The sequence below is a fragment of the Manis javanica genome, chromosome 4, assembly GCF_040802235.1.
Source record: "Manis javanica isolate MJ-LG chromosome 4, MJ_LKY, whole genome shotgun sequence".
NCBI lineage: Eukaryota > Metazoa > Chordata > Mammalia > Pholidota > Manidae > Manis > Manis javanica.
Window position 1 is genome coordinate 162,299,419 of NC_133159.1, and position 27,689 is coordinate 162,327,107.

Here is a 27,689-nt window from a genome sequence, read left to right on the forward strand (position 1 = left end):
TGTTCTTGTTAACTTTTTAATCTAATAATTACTTTTGTACTTATATAGTTTTCTAAGGAAAGGCAACTGTTCCTAATTCTTTCCTTTATTCTTTTTTTTCTCCCCACAGAGATGGCAGGGTATTATTAAGGAAGTCAGGTTTCTCCGAACATTGAAACATCCCAACATCGTAGAATACAAAGGCTGCTATTTACGTGAGCACCGAGCATGGGTGGGTATCTGCTCTCCCCTTGCTGGAATTTTAGTAGGTTTGGTTTATGATTAATTCGAAAATGTCTCAAAATAGTTGTGTAAAGCCACGCACAAACACCTTGAAATGTCAGTTCACACTGAGAAAGGAGCAGCTTTTCCTGAAACTCTCAGGCAGTGAGAGAGAATAGAACTTTTGCCAGTTGACTACAGAGATTCAGCTGACCGTTACGTGCACGGGAGAATGTTCTGATGTGTGTTAGCGGTTTCATTCTTCAAATGCTTTATCAAACATTTGTGTGAGAACAATCCTATCAAAGGATGAAAATCAGCATATATTTTTGACATAAATGTATTGTAAGCTATTTAACCACAAGCACCTTGGTTGGAATATTGGTGGTGAATCCTGGTGAAATCTGAACTGATTGTGATTCTTTGGCTGAATAATACTAAAGGTAGAAAATTGGGACATTTTATTGCAGAAACTGGAAATTAATTTTGCCCCATTGTTGAAACTAAGATAAGGTAGTAATCTTACAACGGTATAGGCACAGTAATTATGTCTTTTCAGAGAAAGGCTAAATTTTCTTTAAACAGGAATGACCTTTTATTTTTAATAAGCTACAGCTGATTATCATTTTAGTATACAGAACTTAGATTTATTTAGATTTGCAATGTTTGCTTTAATTTGGTGGTGATGGTACTCCTAATTTGAGGCTGTGGTTGAAGCACAAACAGTGGCAGAGAGCGCAGGCTGCCTCTCTGTCTTCCAAGTTTCTCCATCTGTCAAACAAGGATGATAATAGGGTCTCCTTCCAGAGGTGGTTATGAGGATTAAATTAGTTAATATATATAACATACCTGCACATACGAGGTGCTCTGTGTTTGCTTTATAGGAAAGATTTAAACGGTAACCCAAACTTGGTATATATAGAACCAGAGGACGACTTTCTGCTTCCTAACAATACCAGTATTGCTACTATAGGTTAATATGAATGGAATATGTATATTCCTTTATAGCTTTAGTTAGTAATTACATGAAACACACATCTTCTACAAGCAGTTATAGGTCGGCATTATAAAATATTAATGTAGCATTGGCTTAACTTCATGTATGCATTTAACAAGTTCCAAAATGTATAGTTATATTTAAAGGTAATTAATAACTAGAGTTTGTTTCACTTCAAACTATCTTCTCGATCTCCTTGGTGAATTTATTTTATCTCATATAGAATCTTTTTATTTTAAGAGTGTATTTTAATGTTTTTTATCATTTTTTTCCCCTGTAGCTTGTAATGGAATATTGTTTAGGATCTGCTTCAGGTTTGCTGAAAGGTAAGCCTCCTTCATTTATTGAGAAAAGAAAAGTATTAGTATAATAAAATGAGAATTCATTCACTGAGAGATTTTTTTAAATAATATTAAAACTTTCCAGGAAGAGTAAAAACCTTTGTGTTTTCTAGACTCTCAGCGTGCTATGCACTGTCCTCATTAAATACTACGTTTTAGCATAACAGATGAGTTTTCTTTCATTGTGATTTAACAGGCATTTTTCTGTATTCTTTATCATTAAACTTAATTTGTTCCTTCTGTTCAGAATGAAGATATGTAGGAATATAAAAAGGGAAAGCTCTTTCATTGTTTTTATAATCGTGAAATAATTGTTAAATGTTAACTTAGAGGAAAATTGGCTGTGAACTCTAATAACTAGGCACAACTGTGCACTTATTAAGTTCAATTGCTTTGTTTTATTATCTTGGAAAGCAAAAAATTCCTTCTTGCTAAATGTTGCTTTTTTAAATTTGCCCATATATTAGATATGTGTATATATATTTTAAAATAGAAATGTTCTATAGAATAATTATTTTCAAATAAAATCTTATTTCAAGTTTACCAAAAGCCATTACAAGAAATGGAAATAGCAGCAATTATACATGGTGCTCTTCGGGGATTAGCCTACTTACATTCCCGTGCCATGATCCATAGGTAAGTACCTTAAAAATTACCATACATTAATAAGCAAATTTATCAGACCTAGAATTTATTAATCCTGAAAGCTTTGTTGGTTTTAGCTAAATAAAAGTATTCTGGAGTTTTACAAACTCATATTTTTTTAGGTTATCCGTGTCTTAAAATGAATATACTAATTTATTTGATCTCTTGGTTGAGAATAATTTTTATCTTTTTCTACACATGCTGCTGGGCTTTCCAAAGTATGTGCACTTTAGAGATTTGTGATAGAAATTTAATTATAGAAAAGTTTAATTTGTGAAGTGGAAAAGACGATAGGGATTATGTATTCTTACTTGTTTCATTTTACAGATGCAGAAACTGATGCCCCAATTTGTGACTCACTTCTCAAAGCCTATGAAGCAAGATAGATTAGACTAGAACTAACCTAGATCTTTTGTCCTCCTGGTGACTCCTAATGCCGGATTTGTTCCATTGATTCCATGACAGACAAGTGAAAGCTACTAGCATTCTGTACTTTTGAGATAATCCTTGATAACGGATAGTAATTTAAAGATTAAACCATCATAAACTACATTTTTAGCATTGGTATTGGTTTTGCCTGTTTTTAGAAGGAAGCTAGCATTTTTTAAATTATCTATGTGAACCAGACAATACATAGTAAACTTATATAGTAGAGTCAGTGCAAATTAATGGGTATCAGTTTTTTAGATGAGGATAGTAAGGTCCAAGAGAAAAATCCACATGCATAGTAAATAAGAGAATGAAAGAGTTGGAAGCAGAACCTAAGGTCTTCTCAACTTCAAAGAACCTTCCATTTTCTATAAAAACAAATGGAAGAAAATAGATTAACTTAATATTACATCCATTATAATTCTGTATAGTATGAATTGACAAGTGCTTAGAAAGTTCTTTCTTTTTGAATGTTATGGTGCCCATTGGGCATGCAATCCCATTATAATTTTCTTAGTTCACATGTACGTTGCTGATTTAGAAAAGAGCTTAAAAGTAAATTTGGGATCATTGATATTACCTTACCCATGGGTTTCAGTTTTCATTTCATATTTAGGTAGGAGAACTATGCTAAAATTTGGAATGATATGAGTAATTAAAAAAAAAACAAATTTGGGGCATCAGGTTCTTCTTACTCCATTTTATTGTTAAGGGTATACTCAGAAATCTTACAATCATATAAGAATGTTCAGCTAAATTTTTTAAACCATTACTTGTACCAATAAACAGGCACTCAAATATCGAGTATGTACTATTAATTAGCTAATTTTTTTCTTCTTTTTCTACTGGTATTTTATCTTCTCTTTTAGAAACTTGTTACTATATACTTAGAGGAATTCTGTGTATCTCATTTCTTAGTTGGGATCTTAGCTCTCGTTATCCCAACTGAGAGATTACCCAAGGCCTTAATGATTCTGATTTCTCCTTCCCTCTTTTATACATTTTTATATGATCTTTATCATTTTCAGTAGAATCTTACAAAGGAAAGACAAATAATTTTCTGTGTTCCTTAAACCCAGAGACGTCAAAGGAGGAAATATCCTTCTGACACCAGGAGGCCAGGCGAAACTTGCTGACTTTGGATTTGCTTCCATGGCCTCTTCTGCCAAGTCTTTTGTGGGGACGCCGCATTGGTAAGCGTAGTCCTATCTGGTATTGATCCTCATAATTGAAATAGGCAGTGTGTGCTTGTCCTTTTATCAGGTGCTTTATGTTTCTCTTGGAAATACAGGGCTGCTTTAGATATTCCTCTAAGCACTGTAGTTTCAGATACAGATTTGGAGCGCTGCCCTTGTACCTCCTATTGTATCATTTGTCCCCCTACGGTTCTTTCCTGTTATCATCTACATCATGTATTGGGGGTAGGAGTGAAAAAATTTAATTGTTTAAGAAGGGAGAAGATAGAAATGCTAAGTGGAAATTTTCTTTAGATTTATATTTACTGTGTGTCAGTATCTTCTGAATAAGAGTCCCTGAAGACTGGTAGCTGATCAGGAACTTTTTGTTTTCATTTTTTATTGTGGAGAATTTCTAGTATACAGGGAAATAGACAAAAATATAACGAAGGCTCACACAGCGGTCAGCTCGGCCTAACAGCACTACCCCAGGGCCTGGCTGCCCTGTGTACTTGATCTTCTTGCCCTCCCTCCCACCTCCAGTTATTTGAAGCAACTTCTAGACATCATCTAATTTTATTCATAAATAATTCCATATTAATGGCAGCAAGTCTGAAGGGAATAATTTTCCACATCTTCAACTTCCATAGATGTCCTCTCTCTGTACATGCTGAGAAGTGTCTTAGGTCTACTGCATCTTCTTTTCCACCTATGTTTCAAATCTCCCAACTCCCAGTTTGTTAAAGAAAGGCTTCTCACCCATCCTGAATAGTAGAGTGATGCATTGCTCTGAGAATTAAAAGCCTCAAACCATCACCAGAGGGACAACTTGAGAACACGTAACATCTAGAATATATAGCATCAGAAATATTGAAGAGCTAGGACACCAAGTTTTGACACGGGGCCTTCTGTCTTCACAGTCATCTCTCCTCAGTTCCTTTGGCTCCTTGCTCTTTCTTTTCCCCAATTATCCTTCCTCCCATCTTCTTTTCTAGGGAATAAAAAATGATCTCATTTATAACTGGGACAATTGTCCTGAGGACACACTAACATGTTATTTACAATGAAAAATGAAGTTTGGCATTTCCTGACAGAAAATAATTCTGATTTGAATGGTTGATATGACCGTGCAGACTGGGTTTGCTAATTAGGTTATTATACAGCAGTGTTTTTAATGAATTGAATGAGTGAAGTCCTCAGCTCCAAGTTGTAAATATCTGTAAAGCACATATACAAAATAATGTATATACATATGTGTGCATTATATCCTTTGCAACTATTAAGTTTATAAAATTTGGATACCAACTCAAAAATGTACAAGCGGATACATTTTTAAAATAAATTCATTGGAAGTAAGAAAATAAAAAGTTTGAAGACTACTGTTCTGTATGACCAAAAATTTCTTATGTAGAACCCTAGTTTAGATAGAATCCTCTTCCCCTGTATAAAAAAAGGGTTCTTTGGACAAATAATGCTTCTTAATGGTCCCCCTCTTTACAAATCAGTGATCAATATTAGATACTAGAAAGGAGCTAGAAAGTTGTGCATTAAAAACAAAACTACTTTTTTAACTTTGTTGAACTTAGTGACTCCCCAAGCTTACTTCAACATCTTAACGCATTAGAAGCCCTCTATTACCGGCAATTGAAAGTTACATATGTATTAATTTGTATATGGTATATTAGGAACACAGCACTATGTATTTACATACTTTTACACACAGGAACACACATACGCCTGGTGACAATGTTATTAAGCAGTCAGAAACTGTTCTAAATGTTTGTCTGTGCTTAACAAGTACAAAGGAAGGATAAGGTGAAGCACCAGTGAGAACATTAGAGTCTAGCTGAAGATGCGAATTAGCGTTTCATTTTATAACCAAGACGCCTCCAAAGTTAATAATTGTATGGTTTCTTTAGTTATGAGTGGCTGTCCTAGCCACTTTTATCACAGAACACTACTCTTATTTGCGAAAAAGACCGACAAACTGCATATTCATTGTTGCTTATTGTGGTAGATATTTTCTCAGCTAAATGTAGTGAGTTTGTTTACTTCAAGAAAACAAGTGCCAGTGATAAAATGCCCTCTTTCGAGCAAAATTTAGACTTTTATAGTAAGATGCTGAAACCAAAATGTTTGAGAACTGCTGGCATAAATGCTATACAATATTACAATCTGCAAACTTGAACTGATGCAGAATACAACCCTGCTCTGGGGAGTTTTTCCTCCAGGATGCTGGTACCTGATCATGACAAATGGTGAGAATAAGTCTAACACTGTGTGCACAATGGTAAATATTTACCTCACAACCTGTAATGCATTTCCCGTTATAAGAATTCTTATGTCCAGATATATCATCTGGAATTCACACAGGGATTCTCCATGTGGATGGTCATTACGTTTTTAAAGAACAGTATACTTTTCTTTTCTCTTTTAACTTTAAGTAACATTTTATGTTTTAGGATGGCCCCAGAAATAATTTTAGGGAGGAATGAACAACAATATGATAACAAAGTCGATATATGGTCTCTTGGAATAACATGCATTGAACTAGGTAAGCATTGCTCTTTATTACTGTGTAGTAAGTTTTGATCAATGTTTTATCTCAATTTCTGTACCAAATTACAGATTTTTATTTTTATGTCAGTGTTTAAGGGGAGCAATATATCTATCAAGGTTGTCACTTTGGTTATTTGGCATTTTGTGTATATATATATATATATATATATATATATGTTAATTTAGGCATATTACATTTGCTGTATTAAATTAGGTCTAAAATAGTTTATACTGTGGTATTAATTTTGAGGTATCTGTGTCTAACATTTAATGAGTATTTGTTAAACACCTAGAATATGTCTGTGGTTATATATTTACCATCTTTGAAGGGTCTCTAAAGCATTCATGAATTACTTACCGCTACTTAGGTTACTTAATACTTTGTGTTAGGTATGAGGATTAGATTATCAGGCTGCATACCTTATTGTACAGTTTGATTTTTTTTTGGTATCATTAATCTACAATTACATGAAGAACATTATGTTTACTAGGCTTCCCCCTTCACCAAGTCCCCCCCACATACCCCTTCACAGTCACTGTCCATCACCGTAGTAAGATGCTGTAAAATCACTACTTGTCTGCTCTGTGTTGCACAGCCCTCCCCGTGCCCCCCTTGCACTATACATGCTAATCGTAATTCCCTCTTTCTTTTTCCCCGCCCTTATCCCTCCCTTCCCACCCATCCTCCCCAGTCCCTTTCCCTTTGGTAACTGTTAGTCCATTCTTGGGTTCTGTGATTCTGCTGCTATTTTGTTCCTTCAGTTTTCCTTTGTTCTTATACTCCACATGTGAGTGAAATCATTTGGTCCTTGTCTTTCTCCGCCTGGCTGATTTCACTAAGCATAATACCCTCTAGCTCCATCCATGTTGTTGCAAATGGTAGGATCTGTTTTTTCCTTATGGCTCAGTAATATTCCATTGTGTATAGGTACCACATCTTCTTTATCCATTCATCTACTGATGGACATTTAGGTTGCTTCCATATCTTGGCTATTGTAAATAGTGCAGTGATAAACATAGGGGTGCATCTGTCTTTTTCAAACTGGAGTGCTGCATCCTTAGGCCATAAGTATACAATGGTGAAAGGACAGACTCTTCAACAGCTGATCTTGGCAAAACTGGATGGCTACATGCAAGAGAGAGAAGCTAGATTACTGTCTATGACTCTCTACACACAAAAGTAAACTCAAAGTAGATCTAAGATCTAGATGTAAGACATGTAACCATAAAACTCTTAGACGAAAACATAGGCAAAGATCTCTCAAACATAAGTGTGAGCAGTTTTTTCCTGTACACAACTGCTCAGGAAATGGAAACAAAGTAACAAATGACCAAGTGGGAGTATATACGAAACCAAAATGCTCCTGTACAGCAAAGGATACCATCAACAGAACAAAAATGTAACCTACAGTGTGGGAGAGTACACTTGTAAATGATTTTTCCTATTAAGGGTTAACATCCAAAATATATAAAGAACTCATACTACTAAACACCAAAAAAAAAAAAAAAAAAAACCCGACTAAAATATGGGCAGAGACCAGAACAGACATTTTCCCAAAGCTGAAATACAGAAGGCCAACAATGAAAAGATGCTCCACATCACTAATCACCAGGGAAATGCAACTTAAGACGACAATAGTATATCACCTCAGACCGGTTAGAATGGCCTCTGTCCAAGAGAAAAGAAAAAACAAGTGTTGGCAAGGATGTGGAGAAAGGGGAACCTTTCTACCCTCTTGTTGGGAATGTAAATTGGACCAGCCACTGTGGAAAGGTTACTAAAAAAACTAAAAATAGAAATGCCATATGACCCAGTAATTCCAATTCCAGAAATTTACCTGAAGAAAAGAAAATCCCTGATTCAAAAAGATGGATGCACCGCTCTGTTTATTGTTGCATTACAGTAGCCAAGTTATAGAAACAGCCTAACTGTCCATCAGTAGATAAGTGGATAAAGAAGAGGTGGTACATATACACAATGGAATATTATTCAGCCATAAGAAGAAAAGAAATCCTGCCATTTGCAACGACATGGATCAACCTAGAGGGTATTATGCTAAGTGAAATAAGCCAGGCAGAGACAAAATACCATATGATTTCACTTATTTGTGGAATCTAAACACAAAACAAAAGGAACACCATCGCAGTAGACTTATAGACACTGAGTAGTGACTGGTGGTTACTGTGAGGGAGGGATTGGAGTGAGTAGTTGAGGGTGAGGGCAATAAAAGGGCACAAAAATTTTCAGTCATAAGCTGGTCACCAGGATAGTAGAATAGCATGGAAAATATAAGCACTGCCTCTGTAACATTTTCCTATGTTGACAGTAACTGCAGTAGCAGGGGTGAGGATTTAATATGGGTGACTGTAGAACCACTGTGTTGTATACTTGAAACCAACATAAGATTGACTATTATTGATACTTCAATTAAAAAAGTATTTGAAATGGAAAATATCCCTTGAATCCACTGAAGGCTACTGCAGTCTAGATTTAGTAAATCTCTACGGTTTTTAGCTAAGTTCAGTGTTCTTTGACTAAATAGAGATGTTCAGCTTTATAGTAAATGACAGATCAAAAATCATACTCTGGTTTGATATATTGATGGTACACCACTTAGAAATTTTGAATACTTTAATAAATCACAGTAGAAACAAGTTATTTTATTCATTAAGAATTTCTTCAGTAATCCCTTCTCCTTCCTGGATCAAACTACTCATTCTTAAAGCTGTTGGGAGGACAGTATAAAGTAGGTGTCCATGTCACCTGCTGAGCCATGGTAGCCCGGCGTGGTGTGTCAGAGTCCTGTGAGGAGAGGAGGGAGTTCCCACAGACAGAATGCCTTGTATGTGGAAGCAGAACCTGTGCAGGGAGGGCGGCAGTCAAGTTTGGGGATTCAGAGTCCTGGTGGGGTAACCAAAGCATTCAGACCTGGAAGTAGCCCAGCATGGGGTGTCAGAGGCCAAGGAGCACGTCCATATTTGGGGGTGGGTCACCTGACACAGTGGCAGTGCCTGATTGAAAGGAAGGGGGCTTCCCTCCTGAGGGCTGATGAGGGGGGCCTCACTGCAGAAAGTGATCCAGTTTGGATGGGGTGTCAGAACCTGAGTGGATGAAGTGGACATTCACACTGTAGACAGGCTTGGAATGGCGTTTGAAAACTTGATGGGGAAAAGGGGAAAGGGTGGTGGCCTAGATGGGATACTGGCTATGTACAGGGGCGAGTCATCAAATATATTAAGGATAATGAGAGTGAGGTTTCCTACTGTCCGAGAAGGGTGCTACAAATAACGGGAAGAGAAGGCTCGAATAAATAGTACCATAGCATTGGATTTGAGATATGGTAGTGAACTCAGTTGTTTTCAGTAAACAACTAAAGATATTTAATGTGCAAGTATGAATACAAATATATGAGGGACGTGTGTGTTCCCTTCCTTTATCCACTGACAGGATCTAAGAGAAGTGACACGGGCAGTAGCAGTGAGCACACTGCCTGCCACGGCTCCTTGGAGCCGTGTCTGCAGTAGGGAAAGCATAAGATGATCCTGGAACATCTTAGTGGGCCAGAGAGCAAGGAGCTGAGCAGGGAATGCTGGAGCCGTGCCGGAAAGGCAGACGTCGGCTTCAGAAGATTCTCAACTGCTCAAAAATGAAACCATTTCAACATCAAAATAAATGATAGTAGCAAGTCATAAATTATTAAATGAAGAATCTAAATCTATACAATAAGAGAATAAAATGATCTTTATGCAAAACAGAATATTTATATAGACTCAAGTACCTTTTCACAAATACTTAATAATTGCAAAGGAAAAAAGTGAAACTTCACCATGAAACCTTGTGGAATGGCCTTTAGTGATCAAAGTGAACGCCATCAATGACAAGACGATCTGAAACCACGGGCCTGTTCTATAGGATCATCATAGAATACACTGAGAAAAGCGTGACACTTGCTTCTGTGATATTCCTGCCAGAGATGTGTAAACTAAATTTAATAACAGCACAAAGCCAAACTGAGGGATATTCGAGAGTCAAAATTGTATACTTGTGAATTGTCAAGGTCATGACTTCAACTGTCACCTTAAGACTAGAAAAAGAAGGGCAAATTCAATCCACAGTAAACAGAACAAAGAGACCCAGAAAAGATCAAACCAGAAATCAATTAAATAGAAAATGAAAACAATAGAGAAAATCAATGAGGTCACAAATTAGTTCTTTGGGGAAATTAATGAAATTAATAAACCTCTGGCTAGATCAAACAGAAAGAAGACACAAACAACCAATATCAGGAATGACAGGGGACATGACTCCAGATTTTACACATATTAGAAGGATTTTAGAGATATTTTATGAACAATTTTATGTAAGTTTAAAACTTAGAAAAAATGGACAATTTCCTTTAAGGATGCAGATGATTGAAGGTCATTTTTGCTACAAAGGACATTATTGGGACATTTGATAGAAACTACAATGGAGCTTGAAGATTAGATAATAGTCATGTATTCATTCATATTAATGGTCTGATTTAATGACTGTATTAGGTTCTCTTAGAATGTTCTTGTTTATTGGAAAAATACACTATTTAGAGATGTTGTGCATCAGGGCTGCAATTTCCTCTCTATTGACTCACTTAACTAAGTTCTCTGAACTCTACTTGCAACTTTTTTCCTAAGTTGGGGTTTATTTTTTAAAAAAAAAACTAACAGTGCATCCATGCTCCTATATAACAGGCACATATTTAACAGGAAGTTTCCTTTCTTTTATAGCGGAAAGAGAGCCTCCTTTATATCATATGAATGCAAGGCGTGCCTTATATCTCATTACCAGAAATAACCCCCCTACACTGCAGTCTAATGAATGGTGAGTATGGCTGAGAGATATATTGTTCAACATGGTAAAATTTAAATACTTTTTCATAATGTTATCAAAATGATTTCATTTCAATGAGGTGAAGTGTATATAACCTGAAGAAATATTAAAATAGCTTTATTTTATCCTTGCATCATGTTTATCCTTTATTATCTCTACTTTTCATAGCATATATATAACTCAGTTCAGAAATGAAAGATAGGTGATGCTACATGGGAGCAAAAAGTATGGCTTTTGTATAAAAAGTAATATACTTTTTGTACCTTAGCGACACATAGAACCCTGATTATATAATAAATAGCATGATTTAAACATTCATATTTTAAAACTGCAATATATAGATTGCCACAACCTGTATAGATATCTAATTGGGGAATGGTTTATAATTGACATGGTATAAAACATAGGTAAAAATGATTTGATAATTTATCAGAATTACCAGATAATTCATAATTTTTGGATGATTCTAATTGTTATTATTTATTATTCAGAATGTGCTTTGATGTTGCATCTCCTACTGCTTCTTTGATAATACTGTTATTCATGTAAAGAAGTTTATTGAGAACAGATGGACAATTTTAGGAAAGGATTTTTATCAGTGATAGAAAATTTTAATGGGAAAGTCTTCAGGTGTGTCTAGCATTTGAAAAATTCGAGAAGACTATCTACTGTACTTAACAAATACTTTAAAATTCACAAGATGCATAAATTAGCAATAATTTATTTTTTATCATTACATTATTAAGGCAAGTTCACAGGTCTTTGCTGCTTCTGTAGAGGTGTTTCGAAGAAATCTTGGCACAGTTTATTATGGTACATCTGAATAATAAATACACTAAACACAGGCTGTCTTTACACTGGTTGATACTTTAGGGATTCAAAAAAGAATTCTTGTATAAAAGAATTAAATCTTATTTGAATATTGATGACAAACATTGGTGGAACATTTTTTACTTTCTGCCTTACTGAACTCTCATCAGTAACACTATATAATAGTAGGTTACAGAATTCTAATTTTAAAAAAATTTTACTGTTTTCTGGAACTTTTGTCCATTTGCTCAAGGGCACTAAATACTTAGGTATAAAAAATGTTCTTTCCAAAACAAATAGCGTGATATTCTGAAACATGCTATATGGAAGATGATCCAAGGGTCAAGCAAGAAAGAGACGTGGCTAGAGAAAAGAAAAAAAAATACTAAGAAGAATATTATCTTAGATTTGAATGCAAAAAGGAAAATGATTGACTTCCCTAATTTACCGCAACGTAGAATGAGTTGTGATATTTAAGTATGTGAGAGCAGGATTTTAAAATAATGTGTGCACATCTATCTTTGGAAAATGGTAAAGATTCATTAGTTGCTTTGCATAGCTTTTTATAGACGTACATGATGAAATATATAGTGTATTGTGTCTGCTTTTTTTTATGATTTCTATTCTCCCTCCCACCCATAGGGACATGCCTTGATTTGTGGATGTGTTTTTAAAGGAAATAGCAATATGTTCACTTAATACTTTCCTTTACAATAGGTCCAGTTCTTTTCGCAACTTTGTGGAGTCTTGCCTCCAGAAAAACCCTAAAGATCGCCCTACATCAAAGAAACTTTTAAAGGTCAGTTATACTCTGTTTTGTACACCTAAGAAATTATTTGAAAGAATGTGTTTTATTCTTCTTTGATTCCGAATCAGTATTAAGTACGCTGTACTGGGTTATGCTAAAATACTAATTTCATAATACCATTCTTTCTTGGAAATTTTCTTAGTTGCTAAGTTTTTTCATTTGTTTTTCAAAATTAACTGCTTTTACCATATCTGAATAGAATATATAGTTAAATATTCAATATAGTAGTACTAAATGACTTAATTTTTATATGTGCAGGAATATATTCATGAGTTACAGCTACAAATTTTAACTCATGTGGAACAATGTCATTTCAGAGGTGGCAAAGCATAGTTTAACTTTGGATTTAATTTTCGTATCTACCATACTTTATATACCCATCTGTCCTATATAAAGTAATATGAAAGGAAGAGAAATGATGTGTAATACATTTACATAAATACTGTGGGAGAAAAGAGATTTCAAAAGAACTGTTAAAAATGGATATCACATTTTTGTTTCCTTTTGAGAAATATGTTTTTCTAACTTAGCAATGAACGTATTTTAAAAATAATGTGAATTCTATTCATTTTTCAATAGGTTTGGTAACCTAATTTAAATAAATTCTTAGTATATGCTTTCTGTTCTCAAAAATGTTTTCATTTAGAGGTTCACATTTTATGAATAGCAATAATAGTATTGTTCAATTTAATATAGTTCTTAAAACATCTAGATAAGGCAATCGTGAGTAGCAGTTGACTATCTTTTTGTGACCCTAAGGAATTTTGTGGATTTTTCACTAGAAAATTAGACTTTCAGCATGCATGTTTTAGAATTTCAAAGAAGTTCAGTTTATTTTCACCAACACGCAGTTCACTACGCAAGGATATTGCAAGGATCATGTACATATTAGGTAGGGTTATTTGCAACTAGAGTATGTAGAAGAGCAGTATAAAGTTTCAGTAACACTTAGGGAATTCTAGGCCCTAAGCACACTTACAGTCTCAAATTCAAGCCCAAAAACTAGGTATTCACAATAGCAACAAAAGGTTTAGTATAGCTATGAATTATGTAAGTGAAAAATAAGCAGGATCCATTTGTAGAAAACTATTAAATAACTTAGAATTACAAGATATATTATTTTCAGATAAAAATGACCGAATATTATAAATAGTGGTACATACCAAGCTAAGGCTCAGGAAAAGGAAGAATGTGTCTGGCTTCTTACATTTGCCTAATGGAGGCAAAAGAAGCTCTTTTGGTAATAACCCAGCCCACCAGGAATGCATACTTGACCTTGGGTGATGCCAAACCTGCATGTGTATTCATTTACCTGGTCCATTTTGTATATTGCCATTATTGAAAGTGATAGGAAGAATCTGTCAAGTGCATCCTTCCCTTCGGCCTGATCACATTTCTGTTGCAGTCTGTCATAAGGAAAAAGAATAAAATGGAAAAAAGTGACTTACTGTATGAAGCTATTTATCTCAATGAAAAATTGAAAATAATTATCCAGAATTAGAATAATGGTTATGTAATTTTGGCATGAACATTTGAGGAAATAGTCTGTAGGCATTATGAGTTGAAATAACATAATACTTACAGCAATAAAAAGAGAATAATATATAGTTACAACTCTTCAGAGAAGAAATAAATCTGAGCTAATAAAGGGGGTAAAAGTCTTAAAAGAATTCAAGATCATCTCATGAACTCCAGCGCACAATTCATCTTTCTGCAATCTGTGTGCTCACTACAAAACAAAATCTATACACGAAAAATTTCTGAGAAGACATAAATATCCAAAAAATACCAAATGTAATGATGATAATCTTATAGTAGAATTGTTCTTTCTACTTTTCTGTATTTGATAATGTTAAGCTTTATTAAATATTAATGGTAAAAATCACTAATACATAACGTCTTTTAATCAACTGCTAGTGTTTTATGAAGTTTCATTTAAGCAACATAAAGGAGCCCACTATACCCAAGTAGTATGTTATGTAATTCACCATCAGTAAACACATTCCTGTTGAGATCTAATGTAATTCAGAACTGATAGTGTCTCCTCTATGAAACCAGTTCTAAGAATTTGTAAGCGTTTACTTAGGGCTCTAATTGGACTTAATTCTTAATGTTTACTTAGACTCTGATTATTTCAACTCTGCATTTTCATTTGGCCAACAAAGCTGTCATGTTCAAAGTTTTCATAAAAAGTACAGGGGAAGTTATGTAGGCACAGAGTGTATACATGTAAATTAAAATTTATAAATCTAAGAAGTAAAAAGCATAGCAGAATTAGATAACCATAGATTACATGCATTATCTATAATTATTTAGGATAGTAACTCTAGGGTCCAAGAAGGGATTCATTTGTTCTGAATGAAAAAATATATAGGTCTCAACCTGACTTTTGCCTTCTACTCTTAACCAGGACCCCTTTGTGCTTCGGGAGCACCCTACAACGGTGTTAATAGATCTCCTTCAAAGGGCAAAGGAAGAAAAAAAAAGAGTGCTGGACAATCTGTACAATCGAAACAAGAAGGTCCTTTCCCAGGAGGCACATAAAGGGCCGGCAGTAGAAGCACAGGAAGGAAAGGTAATAACTTAGAAACGGCTCAAGTATTGGGGTCTCTTTATTGGCTTCTTTCCTTGTGGAACTTTTCTTGCCAAGAATCTTTTATATCAGTGGTTTCCAGATTGTGTCTTCACAGTGATTCTCTGAGGTCCCAGGTGGAGAAAAAGGTTTTGCATTCTTTAAACCAAACTCTCGGTAGTGGACATCAGCATAGTAAAGCTGTGTGAAGTCTTTTATTAGAGAAACCTGTTCAACTTTTATTTAATCTAGTCCCTCTCAAAATTCTGGTCTACTGAACACTTTTTTGCCTGATTGTCTGATGGCATGGGACACGCTTTGGAAGTATTTGAAATTACGCGTTTTGGAAGTTGACGGTGCTCACAGACAAGTCATTAGAATTACCAACCATTCTCCTTATCTTGTTTATTGTATAAACCTCTCCCCCAGTGCCTTTTGTGTAATGTTTGATAAATGTTTATTAAATTGGAAATTTCTTGCTTTTTTATAAATAAACGAATGAATGATGAATGAATGAATGAAATAAACATGTGACTTAGTTAAATTTATCCTGGGGGAAAAAAAATTACCAAGGATTCTTATTCTGTTACTAAGAACACTTCATTCTTTTCAGTTGTGTAAAGGAATTCATTCCTCTACATGGTTCTAAAATACTCATTTCATAGGTGAGTAAAGTAAGGCTCAGAGTGGTTAACTAACTTACTGTAGAAGCATATGGGTTCAGATTCATATATTACTCTTGAGACCAAGTTGTTTCCATGTTACCATGTTTCCAAGTTTGCAGTAGAAATGTTACAGAACTTCCTCAAAGGAAAATATAAAGCTCATGATTTGTGGAGCTATCTTTTTTAGTCTAAGTATTTTCTGTTTTCTTCTTTGCTCATGTCTCAATGCCAAAGCTTTGATTCTTTTTTATTGCTTTCCATTGAGAAAGATCCCTGCATTCTGAAAACAGGAGTAGTAGTTACTTTTCTTTTTAATAACACTACAAAATTAATGAACTATAAAATAGAAGACTTTCTTACATACAGTTTTGATATTTTTGATATTGTTTTTTAGTTCTAACACTAGTCACTAGAAAATTGGGGCTATTTTAGGTATATGAATTACTTTAGTAAAGTGAAATTAACAAAATTCTAATGTCATTAAACATTAGAATAACAGCAACTTTTTAAGGCTGTGGATGTAAAAAAAGATCCTCCATATACTATGGGTCTAGCATCCTCCATATACTATGGGTCTGTATTTATTATTCTGCATATCTGACAGAGTTTTGGTATGGTAAGACTGTAATATTGGTGCCCAGTTTAAGGCTGTGAATGTAAGAAAAGATCTTCCATATACCATGGGTCTGTATTTATTATTCTGCATATCTGACAGAGTTTCGGTATGGTAAGACTGTAATATTGGTGCCCAGATACCAAAGTTTTCCGGGTTTCTTGGGAAGAACAGTCTTCTAATTATGATTAAATATATATACAATTTTTAATTTTACATAAAAATAGGTAGGAATTAATATTAAATTACTTAGTGGAAGAAGTTTAGGCTAAAGACTATATTCTGAGAAGAAAAGAAATATAAAAGGCTTCAATAAAAAATAACTAAAAGGGATGTTTATAGGATTAAAAAAAAAGGTTGGGGTTTGTTTTCACCATTGGAATCATTGAGAAATGAGCAGCATCTCTGTGTATACCCCATGAGATGTGTAGTAGAAATGGATTTCAAATTAATGTCAAAAATTTTAGAGAAAAGACTACCCTTTGGAAATAACTCTGAATTGATTAACTTTTTCACATAGTTGGTTGGGCTTTTTGGTATTTACTGTCGGTCATTTTTTTAATCTGTCAACTAACAACTGATAAACTTTCTGGTCTTGGCAAATACAAGGAATTTCTCAAAACAGACCACTAACATTCTGAAGACTGTGTGTGCCAAGCGGTGTGCTAGATGCTAATAATCAAGAATTCAGGAGATAAAGATATTTGAATCTAATACTCTTTTCCCTCAGGACCAAGATCATAGTGTTGGACAGACAGGAGCAGTGAATATTGGAAATCATCAGTCTGTTCCCCGTGTGTCCAACAAGACCAGGAGTCAAAGCTACAAGAGTGAGCTACACGTGACGGAGGGAATCCACACAGTCATGTCTAATAATTCTGCCATCCATCCGGAATCTGTAAGTATTTGGATTTCAGTGAAAAAAAATTCAACTTTGGTAACTAATTTTCCTAGTCTGGTTAGTTTAAGAGTTTGGGGGTTTTTTTTTCCTTTGATGTATCAGAAGTTTGGAACATAATTTTAGGCAACTTATTTTAAAATGGCAAAAGGCTTTTTAATTCCCAGTTTAATGTCTGCATTTAGTAAACATGTTTTGAGAATGCAAAAAGAATATTTTTTAAATCTTAGAATAATTAAATCAATAAATACCATATAATGTATTAATTGAAGTTACTTAGATGAAAACGAAGGTATTTAAAAATAGTAACTATTCAACATGATATTAATGATAATGGTTGCCTTTGGGACGTGGAGAAAGGTTTAAGGTGGGTGATAATGGAAAGTGATTTTTGTGTTTTCCATAATGTTTACATTTTTAAAATAAAACTGGGTGTAATTGTAGAAATTACAACTTCTCAGTTTAGGAAATGTGGATGTTTGCTACACTTTCATGTGTAAGATTTTAAATTTTCTTGAAAACATTGGAAGGTCAGGTAACTCATTTTCACAATTGATAGGAATGCTTCCTTTTTAACTTCACTGCTTTCAGTATTACCAAAAGTTACTAGGCACAATAGCTAAAAGATGGAAACAACCCAAGTGTTCATTAACACATGAATGGATAAACAAACCATAGTGTGTGTGTGTGTGTATATATATATATATATATATATATATATATATATATATATATATATATATATATATATATCTACAATGGAATATTATTCAGCTGTGAAAAGGAACGGCGTTCGGATATATGCTACAATGTGAGCCAACCTTGAAAAAATGCTAAGTGATATAAGCCAGACACAAAAGGAAAAATATTATTAGAATTCCACTTATACAAAATATCTAAAATAGGCGAATTCACAGAAAGTAGATTAGAGGTTGCTGAGGGGCAAGTGGAAGATGAAATAAATACTTTTATTTATTTATTTATTTTATTATCTTGGTGTCATTAATGTACAATCACATGAGCAACACTACAGTTACTAGACTCCCCCTATTACCAAGTCCCCACCACATACCCCAGTACAGTCACTGTCCATCAGCATAGTAAGATGCTACAAACATGTACATGTCTTTGAACATGATGTTTTAATTTCTGTGACAAATACATAGGATAAAATGGCTGAGTCATAGGGCATATGTATGTTTGACTTTCATAAGAAACATACAGGTATTTTTTCTCCGATATGTCCTGCAAATATTTTTTCTCCATCTGTGATAAATTAAAATTTTTAGTTTTAAAATCCAATTCAAACAACCCATTAAAAATGAGTAAAGGCCATGAAAAAGCTAAAAACTTTTCCTCTAAAATCAGGAATAAGACAAGGATGCCTACTCACAACACTTTTATTCAACAGAGTATTGGAAGTCCTAGCTACATTATCAGGCAAGACAAATATAAAAGGCACCCACACTGGTGAGGAAGAAGTGAAACAGTCATTGTTTGCAGATGACCCGATGCTACATAAAAAAAGCCCTAAAGACTCCACCAAAAAACTATTCAAATTAATATATAAACTATACCTCAATTTTTAAAAATGTGTTAAAGACTTGAAAAGACATTTATCCAAAGAATGTATACAAATGGCCAACAGCACATGAAAATATACTCAATATAATTAGTCATTAGAGAAACGCAAATTAAAACTGTAATGAGTACCACCTTACAGCCACTAGGATGGCCAGCTATTTTGTTGTTGTTGTTAAGGTATCATTGATATACAATCATATGAAGGTTTCACATGAGCAACACTGGTTACTACATTCACCCATATTATTGAGTTCCCACCTAACACCCCATTGAAGTCACTGTCCATCAACGTAATAAGATGCTATAGAATCACTGCTTGTCTTCTCTGTGCTATTACTGCCTTCCCCATCTCCCCCATCTACACTATGTGTACTAATCATAATGGCCCTTAATCCTTTTCTCCCTCCCTTCCCACCCACCCTTCCCACCCCTTTCCCTTTGGTAACTGCTAGTCCCTTCTTGGACTGTGTGAGTCTGCTGCTGTTTTGTTAGGTGGTTAGCTATTAAGAGAGAAAAACAAAAACAAAGATGGAAAATAACAACTAGAGAGCACGTGGAGAAATTGGAACTCCTGCTATATATTGCTGGTAAGAATGTAAAATGTCAGCTGCTGTGGTAAACAGTTGATGATTTCTCAAAAAGTTTAACATAGCATTTCCCCATGACTCAGCAATTCTACTCCTAGATATATACCCAAAACAATTGAAAGCAGGTACTTAAACAAATGCATATAGACAAATGTTCACAAGAGCAGTATTCACAATAGCCAAAAGGTGGAAACAACACACAGGTCCAGCAACAAATAAATGGATAAACAAATGAGGGTATGGGCATACAGTGGAATATTATTCACTATAAAAAGAAACGAAGTACTGTTGCATCCTGTACAATATGGATGAACCTTGGAAACATGCTAGGTGAAAGAAGCCAGATACAGCAGGTCACATATTATATGAAACATCCAAAATAGATAAATCCATAGACAGAAAATAGATTGGTGGTTACCAGAAGGGGAGATGGGGGAGCAACTGCTTAAAACATACAGGGTTTTCTTCTGAAGTATTATATATGTTTTGTAACTAGATACGGGCAGTCTTGCAGAACATCATGAATATACTAAATACTATTGAATTGTTTACTTTAAATGATTAATCCTACATTATATAAATTTTGTCTCTGAGAATCCAGTTTGTACATTTTTTTCTTTACAATGGGGCAGTGGTTGCAGAACATCATGAATATACTAAATGCTACTGAATTGTTCACTTTAAATGGTTAATCTTACATTATCTGAATTTTGCCTCTGTTTGAGAATCCAGTTTGTACATTTTTTTCATTATAATCAGTGTTTTTTGTGTCCTACCCAAGAAACATTTGCTGATCCCAAGGTCATGATAATATTCTGTGTTTTCTCCTGCTCTCTGATTCTGGATTTTAGGTTTATGTCAAGTGACTCTTGTCAAGTTAATTTCTGTGTATAGCATGATTAAGCATTTATTTATTTAGAATACAGAGAACCAGGTGTTACAGCAGGATTTGTTAAAAACACTTTCCTTTCCTCTTTGAATTAACTTGACTTTTTGGTAGTAAATCAATTGGCTGAATATATGTGGGTCTGTTTCCAGATTTCAGTGTGTTCCTTTGCTCTATTCAGCCTGTCCTCATACCAATACTGCACTGTTTTGATTACTGAATTTAAATCTACCAACTTTTCATATCCCCTCAAAATTTTGGCTATTCTGGGTGCTATACATTCCCATTTTAATTTTAGAACCAGCTAGCTTGTCTGCTTTTTCAGATGAAATTTTATTAGAAGCTGTTGACTGGGATCTCCTACATGAATTACCTACTTAGTTGATAGTAGACTGGTCTAAGATGGTTTTGAAAGAAAAAGGTTTTGCTTTATTTCATTCTTTCCTCTCCATTGTTGTAGGTTACAAGGGAAATGGAAGAACATGAGCTCAGAAAACTTGAGCATCAGAAACAGCTGATGTCTCTGAAAGATAAGCTGAAGGCTGAGATGGATAAGCATCATCTCAGGTTAGAGAAAGATCTTGAAATGCAGCGTAACAACTTTGCTGCAAAAATGAAGAAACTGATCAAGAAACATCAGGCTGCTGTGGAAAAAGAGGTAGTTGACCAGTATTACTAATGTATCTATTCTAACTTGTGGCTATTTCAAAATTAACCAAGATGGCATTTTGATGTTAGGGTATCTGTTCCCCAGAACCAAGCAAATCAAATGGGGAAAGGGAAAAATATGTACATAATAGGTTAAATATCAAGTGCTGGGTCGGGAACCAGTAGATACGGAATTATGTCCTGATAACTTGATAGTTTTATCATGTAACAGTGATTAAAGTCAGGTAGATCAGATTAAAGATGACGACGTGAGAGGTGAGACAGAGGCCTCCTCCCAAAACCACATATAATATGAAAATATTGTTAATACAACTAACCCTAAAAGATCAACAGGAAAGTAGGCAGCACCAGACTTCTTACACCTGGAGAAAAGAACAGACCTCAAAAAACGTAACATACCAAAGCCATGATCTGGGGGGCCCATGCTCTTCTCCCACCCCAGCTCACTGGCAGAAGGAAGAGAAATGGAGTGGAGACAGGGTGGAGGCCTAGGACTGCTGAACACCCAGCCCTGGAGATCGCTGTGGGAGCAAGAACCTATATTACATGGTGCTCTGGAGATCAGTGGGGTTGGAAAGCTAAGACAGGAAGAATGCTTGGACAGACTGAGATTCCAGCTGTTGTGGAAAACAGGGATTCACATCCAGCTGCTCTGGGAGAAAAGAAAGGCAGGCAGTATGAGAGACTTCCTAACAGTGAGAGGGCTACTAAATGGGCAAATATTGCACAGGGCTTGCTGCTCAAGAAAAAGGACAGGTAGACAAAACTGTTCAGGTGCACTCTGCCCAGCAGGTTGGGAACTTTTCAGGAACTTCAGGCACTCCATCCCCCTGGCTGACTATACAGCTCCGAGGCCTTCCACCATGATATGCAGCCTGCTGCACCTTCTGGCAAGCTGGCACTGGCTTACAAACCATCTGCCCCTGCCCTGGCATCAGTCCAGCCCGAGGGAGGTCCTGCCTACAGCAGTTACAAATGCAAAGCATAGAGGGTTACACCTGTGTGTTTGGTTGACTAGTCTGGCTGTGTAGAGACATACAGTATCTGGGAAGCAGGAAACAGCTCTTCCCAACCCCCAGTCACGAGCGCCGCTCCTCTGAGACCCCTGACATGGCTCCATGGGCTAAGTAATTGCAGGGAGTGCACCTTCAGGGTCCTAGATGGTGCCACATACAAATATGAAATGTCGAAGGAACCTGGTTGAAACCAAAATCCCCAGAACACCAGAAAAGAGGTCAAGTGAAAATGAACTCATCAATCTTCCTAAAAGAGATTAAAAAAATCATAAACACATCCATGCAGGTACAGAAAAATACTCAAGAATGCAGGAACAAATCCAGAACAGAGATCCATTCATTATGGAATACAATGTGGGGATTTAAAAGCAGATTAGATATGGTCGAGGAGACGATAAATGAAAAAAATTGAAGAAGAGGAATGCAAAGAAGCTGAGGCACAGAAAAAAAGATCTCTAGGAGTGAAAGAATATTGAGAGAACTGTGTGACCAATCCAACCAGAACAATATTCGTGTTATAGGGGTATCAGAAGAAGAAGAGAGAGGAAAAGGGAAAGTGTCTTTGAGGAGGTAATTGCTGAAAACTTCCCCAATCTGGGGAAGGAGATAGTCTCTCAGGCCATGGAGGTGCACAGATCTCTCAACACAAGGGAGCCAAGATAGACAACACCAAAACATATAATAATTAAAATGGCAAAGATCAAGGGTAAGGACAGAGTATTAAAAGAAGCCAGAGAGAGAGAAAAGATCACATACAGAGGAAAACCCATCAGGCTGTCATCAGACTTCTCAGCAGAAACCTTACAGGTCAGAAGGGAGTGGCATGATATATTTAATGCAATGAAGCAGAAGCAAGAGTACTCTATCTGGCAAGATTATCATTTAACATTGAAGGAGGGTATCAAACAATTTCCAGATAAGCAAAAGCTGAGAGTATTTACCTCCCACAAACTGTCTCTGCAGTGTATCTTGGATGGACTGCTATAGACGGAAGTGTTCCTAAGGCTAAATAGCTGTCACCAGAGGTAATAAAACCACATTAAAGAAAGCAGAACAATTAATTACTAAGCAAATGCAAAATTAAATCAACTATCCCAAAGTAGGTTAAGGGATAGACAAAGAGTACAGAATATGATACTTAATATATAAACAATGGAGGAGGAAGAAAAAGGAGGAGGAAAAAAAAGAACCTTTAGATTGTATTTGTAATAGCACACTAAGTGAGCCTAGACTCTTAGATAGTAAGGAAGTTTTCCTTGAAGCGTTGGTAACCACGAGTCTAAAGCCTGCAATGGCAATAAGTACATACCTATTTGATAATCACCCTAAATGTAAATGGACTGAATGCACCAATCAAAAGACACAGAGTCAATATGATGGATAAAAAAGCAAGTCCCATCTATATGCCACCTAAAAGAGACTCACCTCAACCCCGAAGACATACACAGACTAAAAGTGAAGGGATGGAAAAAGATATTTCATGAAAACAATAGGGAGAAAAAAGCAGGAGTTACAGTACTTGTATCAGACAAAGTAGACTTCAAAACAAAGAAAGCCACAAGAGACAAAGAAGGACATTACATAATGATAAAGGTATCAGTCCAACAAGAGGATATAACCATTATAAGTATCTATGCACCCAACACAGGAATACCTACATATGTGAAACAGATACTAACAGTATTAAAAGAGGAAATAGAATGCAATGCATTCATTTTAGGAGAATTCAACACACCACTCACTCCAAAGTACAGATCAACCAGACCGAAAATAAGTAAGGAAACAGAGGTACTGAACAACACATTAGAACAGATGGACCTAACAGATATCTACAGAATGCTCCACCCAAAAGCCACAGGATACACATTCTTCTCAGGTGCACATGGAACATTTTCAAGAATCGATTATATACTAGACTACAAAAAAGAATGTCAGTAAATACAAAAATATTGAAATTGAACCAACCAGCTTCTCAGGCCACAAAGGTATGAAACTAGAAATAAATTACTCAAAGAAAATGAAAAGACCCACAAACCCATGGAGGCTTAACAACATGCTCCTAAATAATCAATGGATCAATGACCAAATAAAAACAGATCAAGCAATGCAAAATCTGTGGGATGCAGCTAGGGCTGTACTAAGAGGGAAGTATATTGCAATAGAGGCCTGCCTCAGGAAAGAAGAAAAACCCGATATGAACAGTCTAAACTCACAATTAACAAAACTAGAAAAAGTAGAACAAATGAGGCCCAAAGTCAGTAGAAGAGGGACATAATAAAGATTAGAGCAGGCTTACATGAAATTGAGAAGAATAAAACAATAGAATCAATGAAAGCAGGAGCTGGTTCTTTGAGAAAATAAGCAGAATGGAAAAACCCCTAGCCAGACTTATCAAGAAAAAAAGAGTGTCTAGAAATGAGAAAGGAAAAATCACTATGGGCACTACAGAAATACAAAGAATTATTAGAGAATATGGTGAAAAATTTTATGCTTAGAAACTTGATAACCCAGAAGGAATGAACAACTTTCAAGAAAAGTACAACCTTCCTTGGCAGACCCAGAAAGGAACAGAAAATGTGAACAGATCAATTACCTGCAGCAAAACTGAATTGGTAATAAAAATCTACCTAAAATAAAACTCTTGGAGCAGATGCCTTCACTGCTGAATTTTATCAGACATTTGGTGAAAATCTAATACCCATCCTCCTTAAAGCTTTCCAAAAAGTAGACAAGGAGGGAATACTTCCACCCTCATTCTATGAGGCCAGCATCACTCTAATTCCAAAATTAGGCAAATACACCACAAAAAAAGAAAATTATAGACCAATATCCCTGGTGAACATAGACACAAAAACACTCAACAAAATCATAGTGAAAAATATATCAAACAGATAGTCTATCATGATCAAGTACGATTTATTCCAGGGATGCAAGGATGGTACAACAGTTGAAAATCCGTCAGCATCATCCACCACATTAACTAAAATAAGGAGAAAAAGCACATGATCATCTCCATAGAAGCAGAAAAAGCAATCGACAAAGTTCAACATCCATTCATGGTAAAAAATCTCAAGAAAATGAGTATAGAGGGCAAGTACCTCAACATAGTAAAGGCCTCATATGACAAACCCAAAGCCAACATCATACTTAACAGTGAGAAGCTGAATAAGACATTCAATAAAAATAAGATAGCGATAAATGGAATATAATATCCCTTGCTCATGGATAGGAAGAATTAATATTGTCAAAATGGCCACCCTGCTTGAAGCAATCTACCGATTCAGTGCAATCCCTATCAAAATGCCAATAGCATTTTTCAGTGAACTAGATCAAATAGTTCTAAAATTCATATGGAACCACGGAAGACCCCAAATAGCCAAAGCAATCATGAGAAGGAAGAATAAAGCTGGGGGCGGATTATGCTCCCCAACTTCAACCTCTACTGCAAAGGCAATTTGGTACTGGCACAAGAATAGGCCCAAAGACCAATGGAACAGGCTAGGGATCCCAGATATAAACCCAAGCAAATGTGGTTAATTAATATACCATAATGGAGCCATGGACATACAATGGGGAAATGACAGTGTCTTCAACAACTGGTGTTGGCAAAACTGGACAGCTACATGCAAGAGAATGAAACTGGATTATTGTCTAAACCCATACACAAAAGTAAATTCAAAATGGATCAAAGGCCTGAATGTAAGTCATGAAACCATAAAACTCTTAGAAGACAACATACGCAAAATCTCTTGAATATAAACATGAGCAACTTTTTCCTGGACACATCTCCTTGGGCAAGGGAAACAAAAGCAAAAATGAACAAATGGGACTACATCAAGCTTCTGTACAGCAAAGGACACCATCAGCAGAACAAAAAGGCATCCTACAGTATGGGAGAATATATTTGTAAACAACATATCCGACAAGTGATTAACATCCAAAATATGTAAAGCGTTCACATGCCTCAACACCCAAAAAGCAAATAACCCAATTAAAAAATGGTCACAGGATATGAACAGATGCTTCTCCAAAGAAGAAATTCAGATGGCCAAGAGGCACTTGAAAAGATGCTCCATATCACTAATTACCAGGGCAATGCAAATTAAAAGCACAATGAGATATCACCTCATACCATTTAGCATGGCCAACATCGAAAAGACTAGGAACAACAATGGTGGCTAGAATGCAGAGGAAGGGGATCCCTCCTACACTGCTGGTGGGAATGTAAACTAGTTCAACTATTGTGGATAGCAATATGGAGGTTCCTCAAAAAACTAAAAATAGAGATTCCATTTGGCCCGTGAATTCCACTCCTAGGAATTTACCCAGAGAAAAAAGTTGTCAGATTGAAGAAGACATATGCACCCTTATGTTTATCACAGCACTATTTACAATAGCCAAGATATGGAAGCAACCTAAGTGTCCATCAGTAGTTGGATGGATAAAGAAGAAGTGGTACATATGCACAATGGAATACTTTTTAGCCATAAGAAAGAAACAAATCCTACCATTTGCAGCAACATGGATGTAGCTAGACGGTATTATGCTCAGTGAAATAAGTTAGGGAAAGAAAGACAGGTACCAAATGATTTCCCTTATTTGTGGAGTATAACAATGAAGCAAAACTGAAGGAACAAAGCAGCAGACTCACAAACTCCCAAGAAGGAACTAGCGGCTACCAAAGGGAAGGTGTGCAGGAGGGCAGTTGGGGAGGGAGATGGAAGGGCATTGAGGGCTATTAGGATCAGTACACATGGTGTGGGGGGATCATGGGGAAGACAGTGTAGCACAGAAAGGACATGTAGTGACTGTGGCATCTTACAACACCGATGGGCAGTGACTGCAATGGCGTATGGGGGGAACTCGATGATATATGTGGATGAATGTAGTAACCACATTATTTTTCATGTGAAACCATCATAAGTGTATATCAAAGATACCTTAATGAAAAAAAAAGTCGTTAAGTATTCTGTTCTATGCCTTGGGTACTTTGGTTATCTGAGGAGTTTGATAAATCAGTTAGTAGGTGATTCAGGTTCTAAAAAAAATTTATCATTCCCTATGTACTTTTTGGAAACCTTAAATTTATAGTAGCATTTTTATATCAGAAGAATTGAAGAGTACTGTAGTATACAGAGAATGTTAAATTAAGAGAAATTAAGAGGGTTTCAGATTCACATTTAGCCCATTTGTTTACTACAAATAAGTATCATTCTACTGTATGATAAAGGTGCATTTTTTTAGGAGTCTTTTGTGAAAACTGGTTTCTAATTTCCTTGGTGTCCCTTTAGTTTCAATTTATTTTGATAATCACAGTTGTCAAGTAAAATGTAAACTTCTCAATAAATTTACACCATATCTTCAAAT

The 27,689-nt window shown here is 35.5% G+C and overlaps 1 protein-coding gene across 1 annotated transcript in view; it reads left to right on the top strand.

The window, feature by feature from the left end:
• Window positions 1-27,689, top strand: part of LOC140848628 (serine/threonine-protein kinase TAO1-like) — a 53,822-nt gene that overhangs the window by 9,477 nt on the left and 16,656 nt on the right. Inside the window, exons 3-12 of the mRNA XM_073232897.1 lie at window positions 110-211; window positions 1,479-1,524; window positions 2,079-2,175; window positions 3,693-3,806; window positions 6,251-6,342; window positions 11,112-11,203; window positions 12,701-12,823; window positions 15,243-15,407; window positions 17,413-17,580; window positions 21,098-21,295. Of these exons, the coding sequence (XP_073088998.1) occupies window positions 110-211; window positions 1,479-1,524; window positions 2,079-2,175; window positions 3,693-3,806; window positions 6,251-6,342; window positions 11,112-11,203; window positions 12,701-12,823; window positions 15,243-15,407; window positions 17,413-17,580; window positions 21,098-21,295 (1,197 nt within the window). The remainder of the gene's footprint in view (window positions 1-109; window positions 212-1,478; window positions 1,525-2,078; window positions 2,176-3,692; window positions 3,807-6,250; window positions 6,343-11,111; window positions 11,204-12,700; window positions 12,824-15,242; window positions 15,408-17,412; window positions 17,581-21,097; window positions 21,296-27,689) is intronic.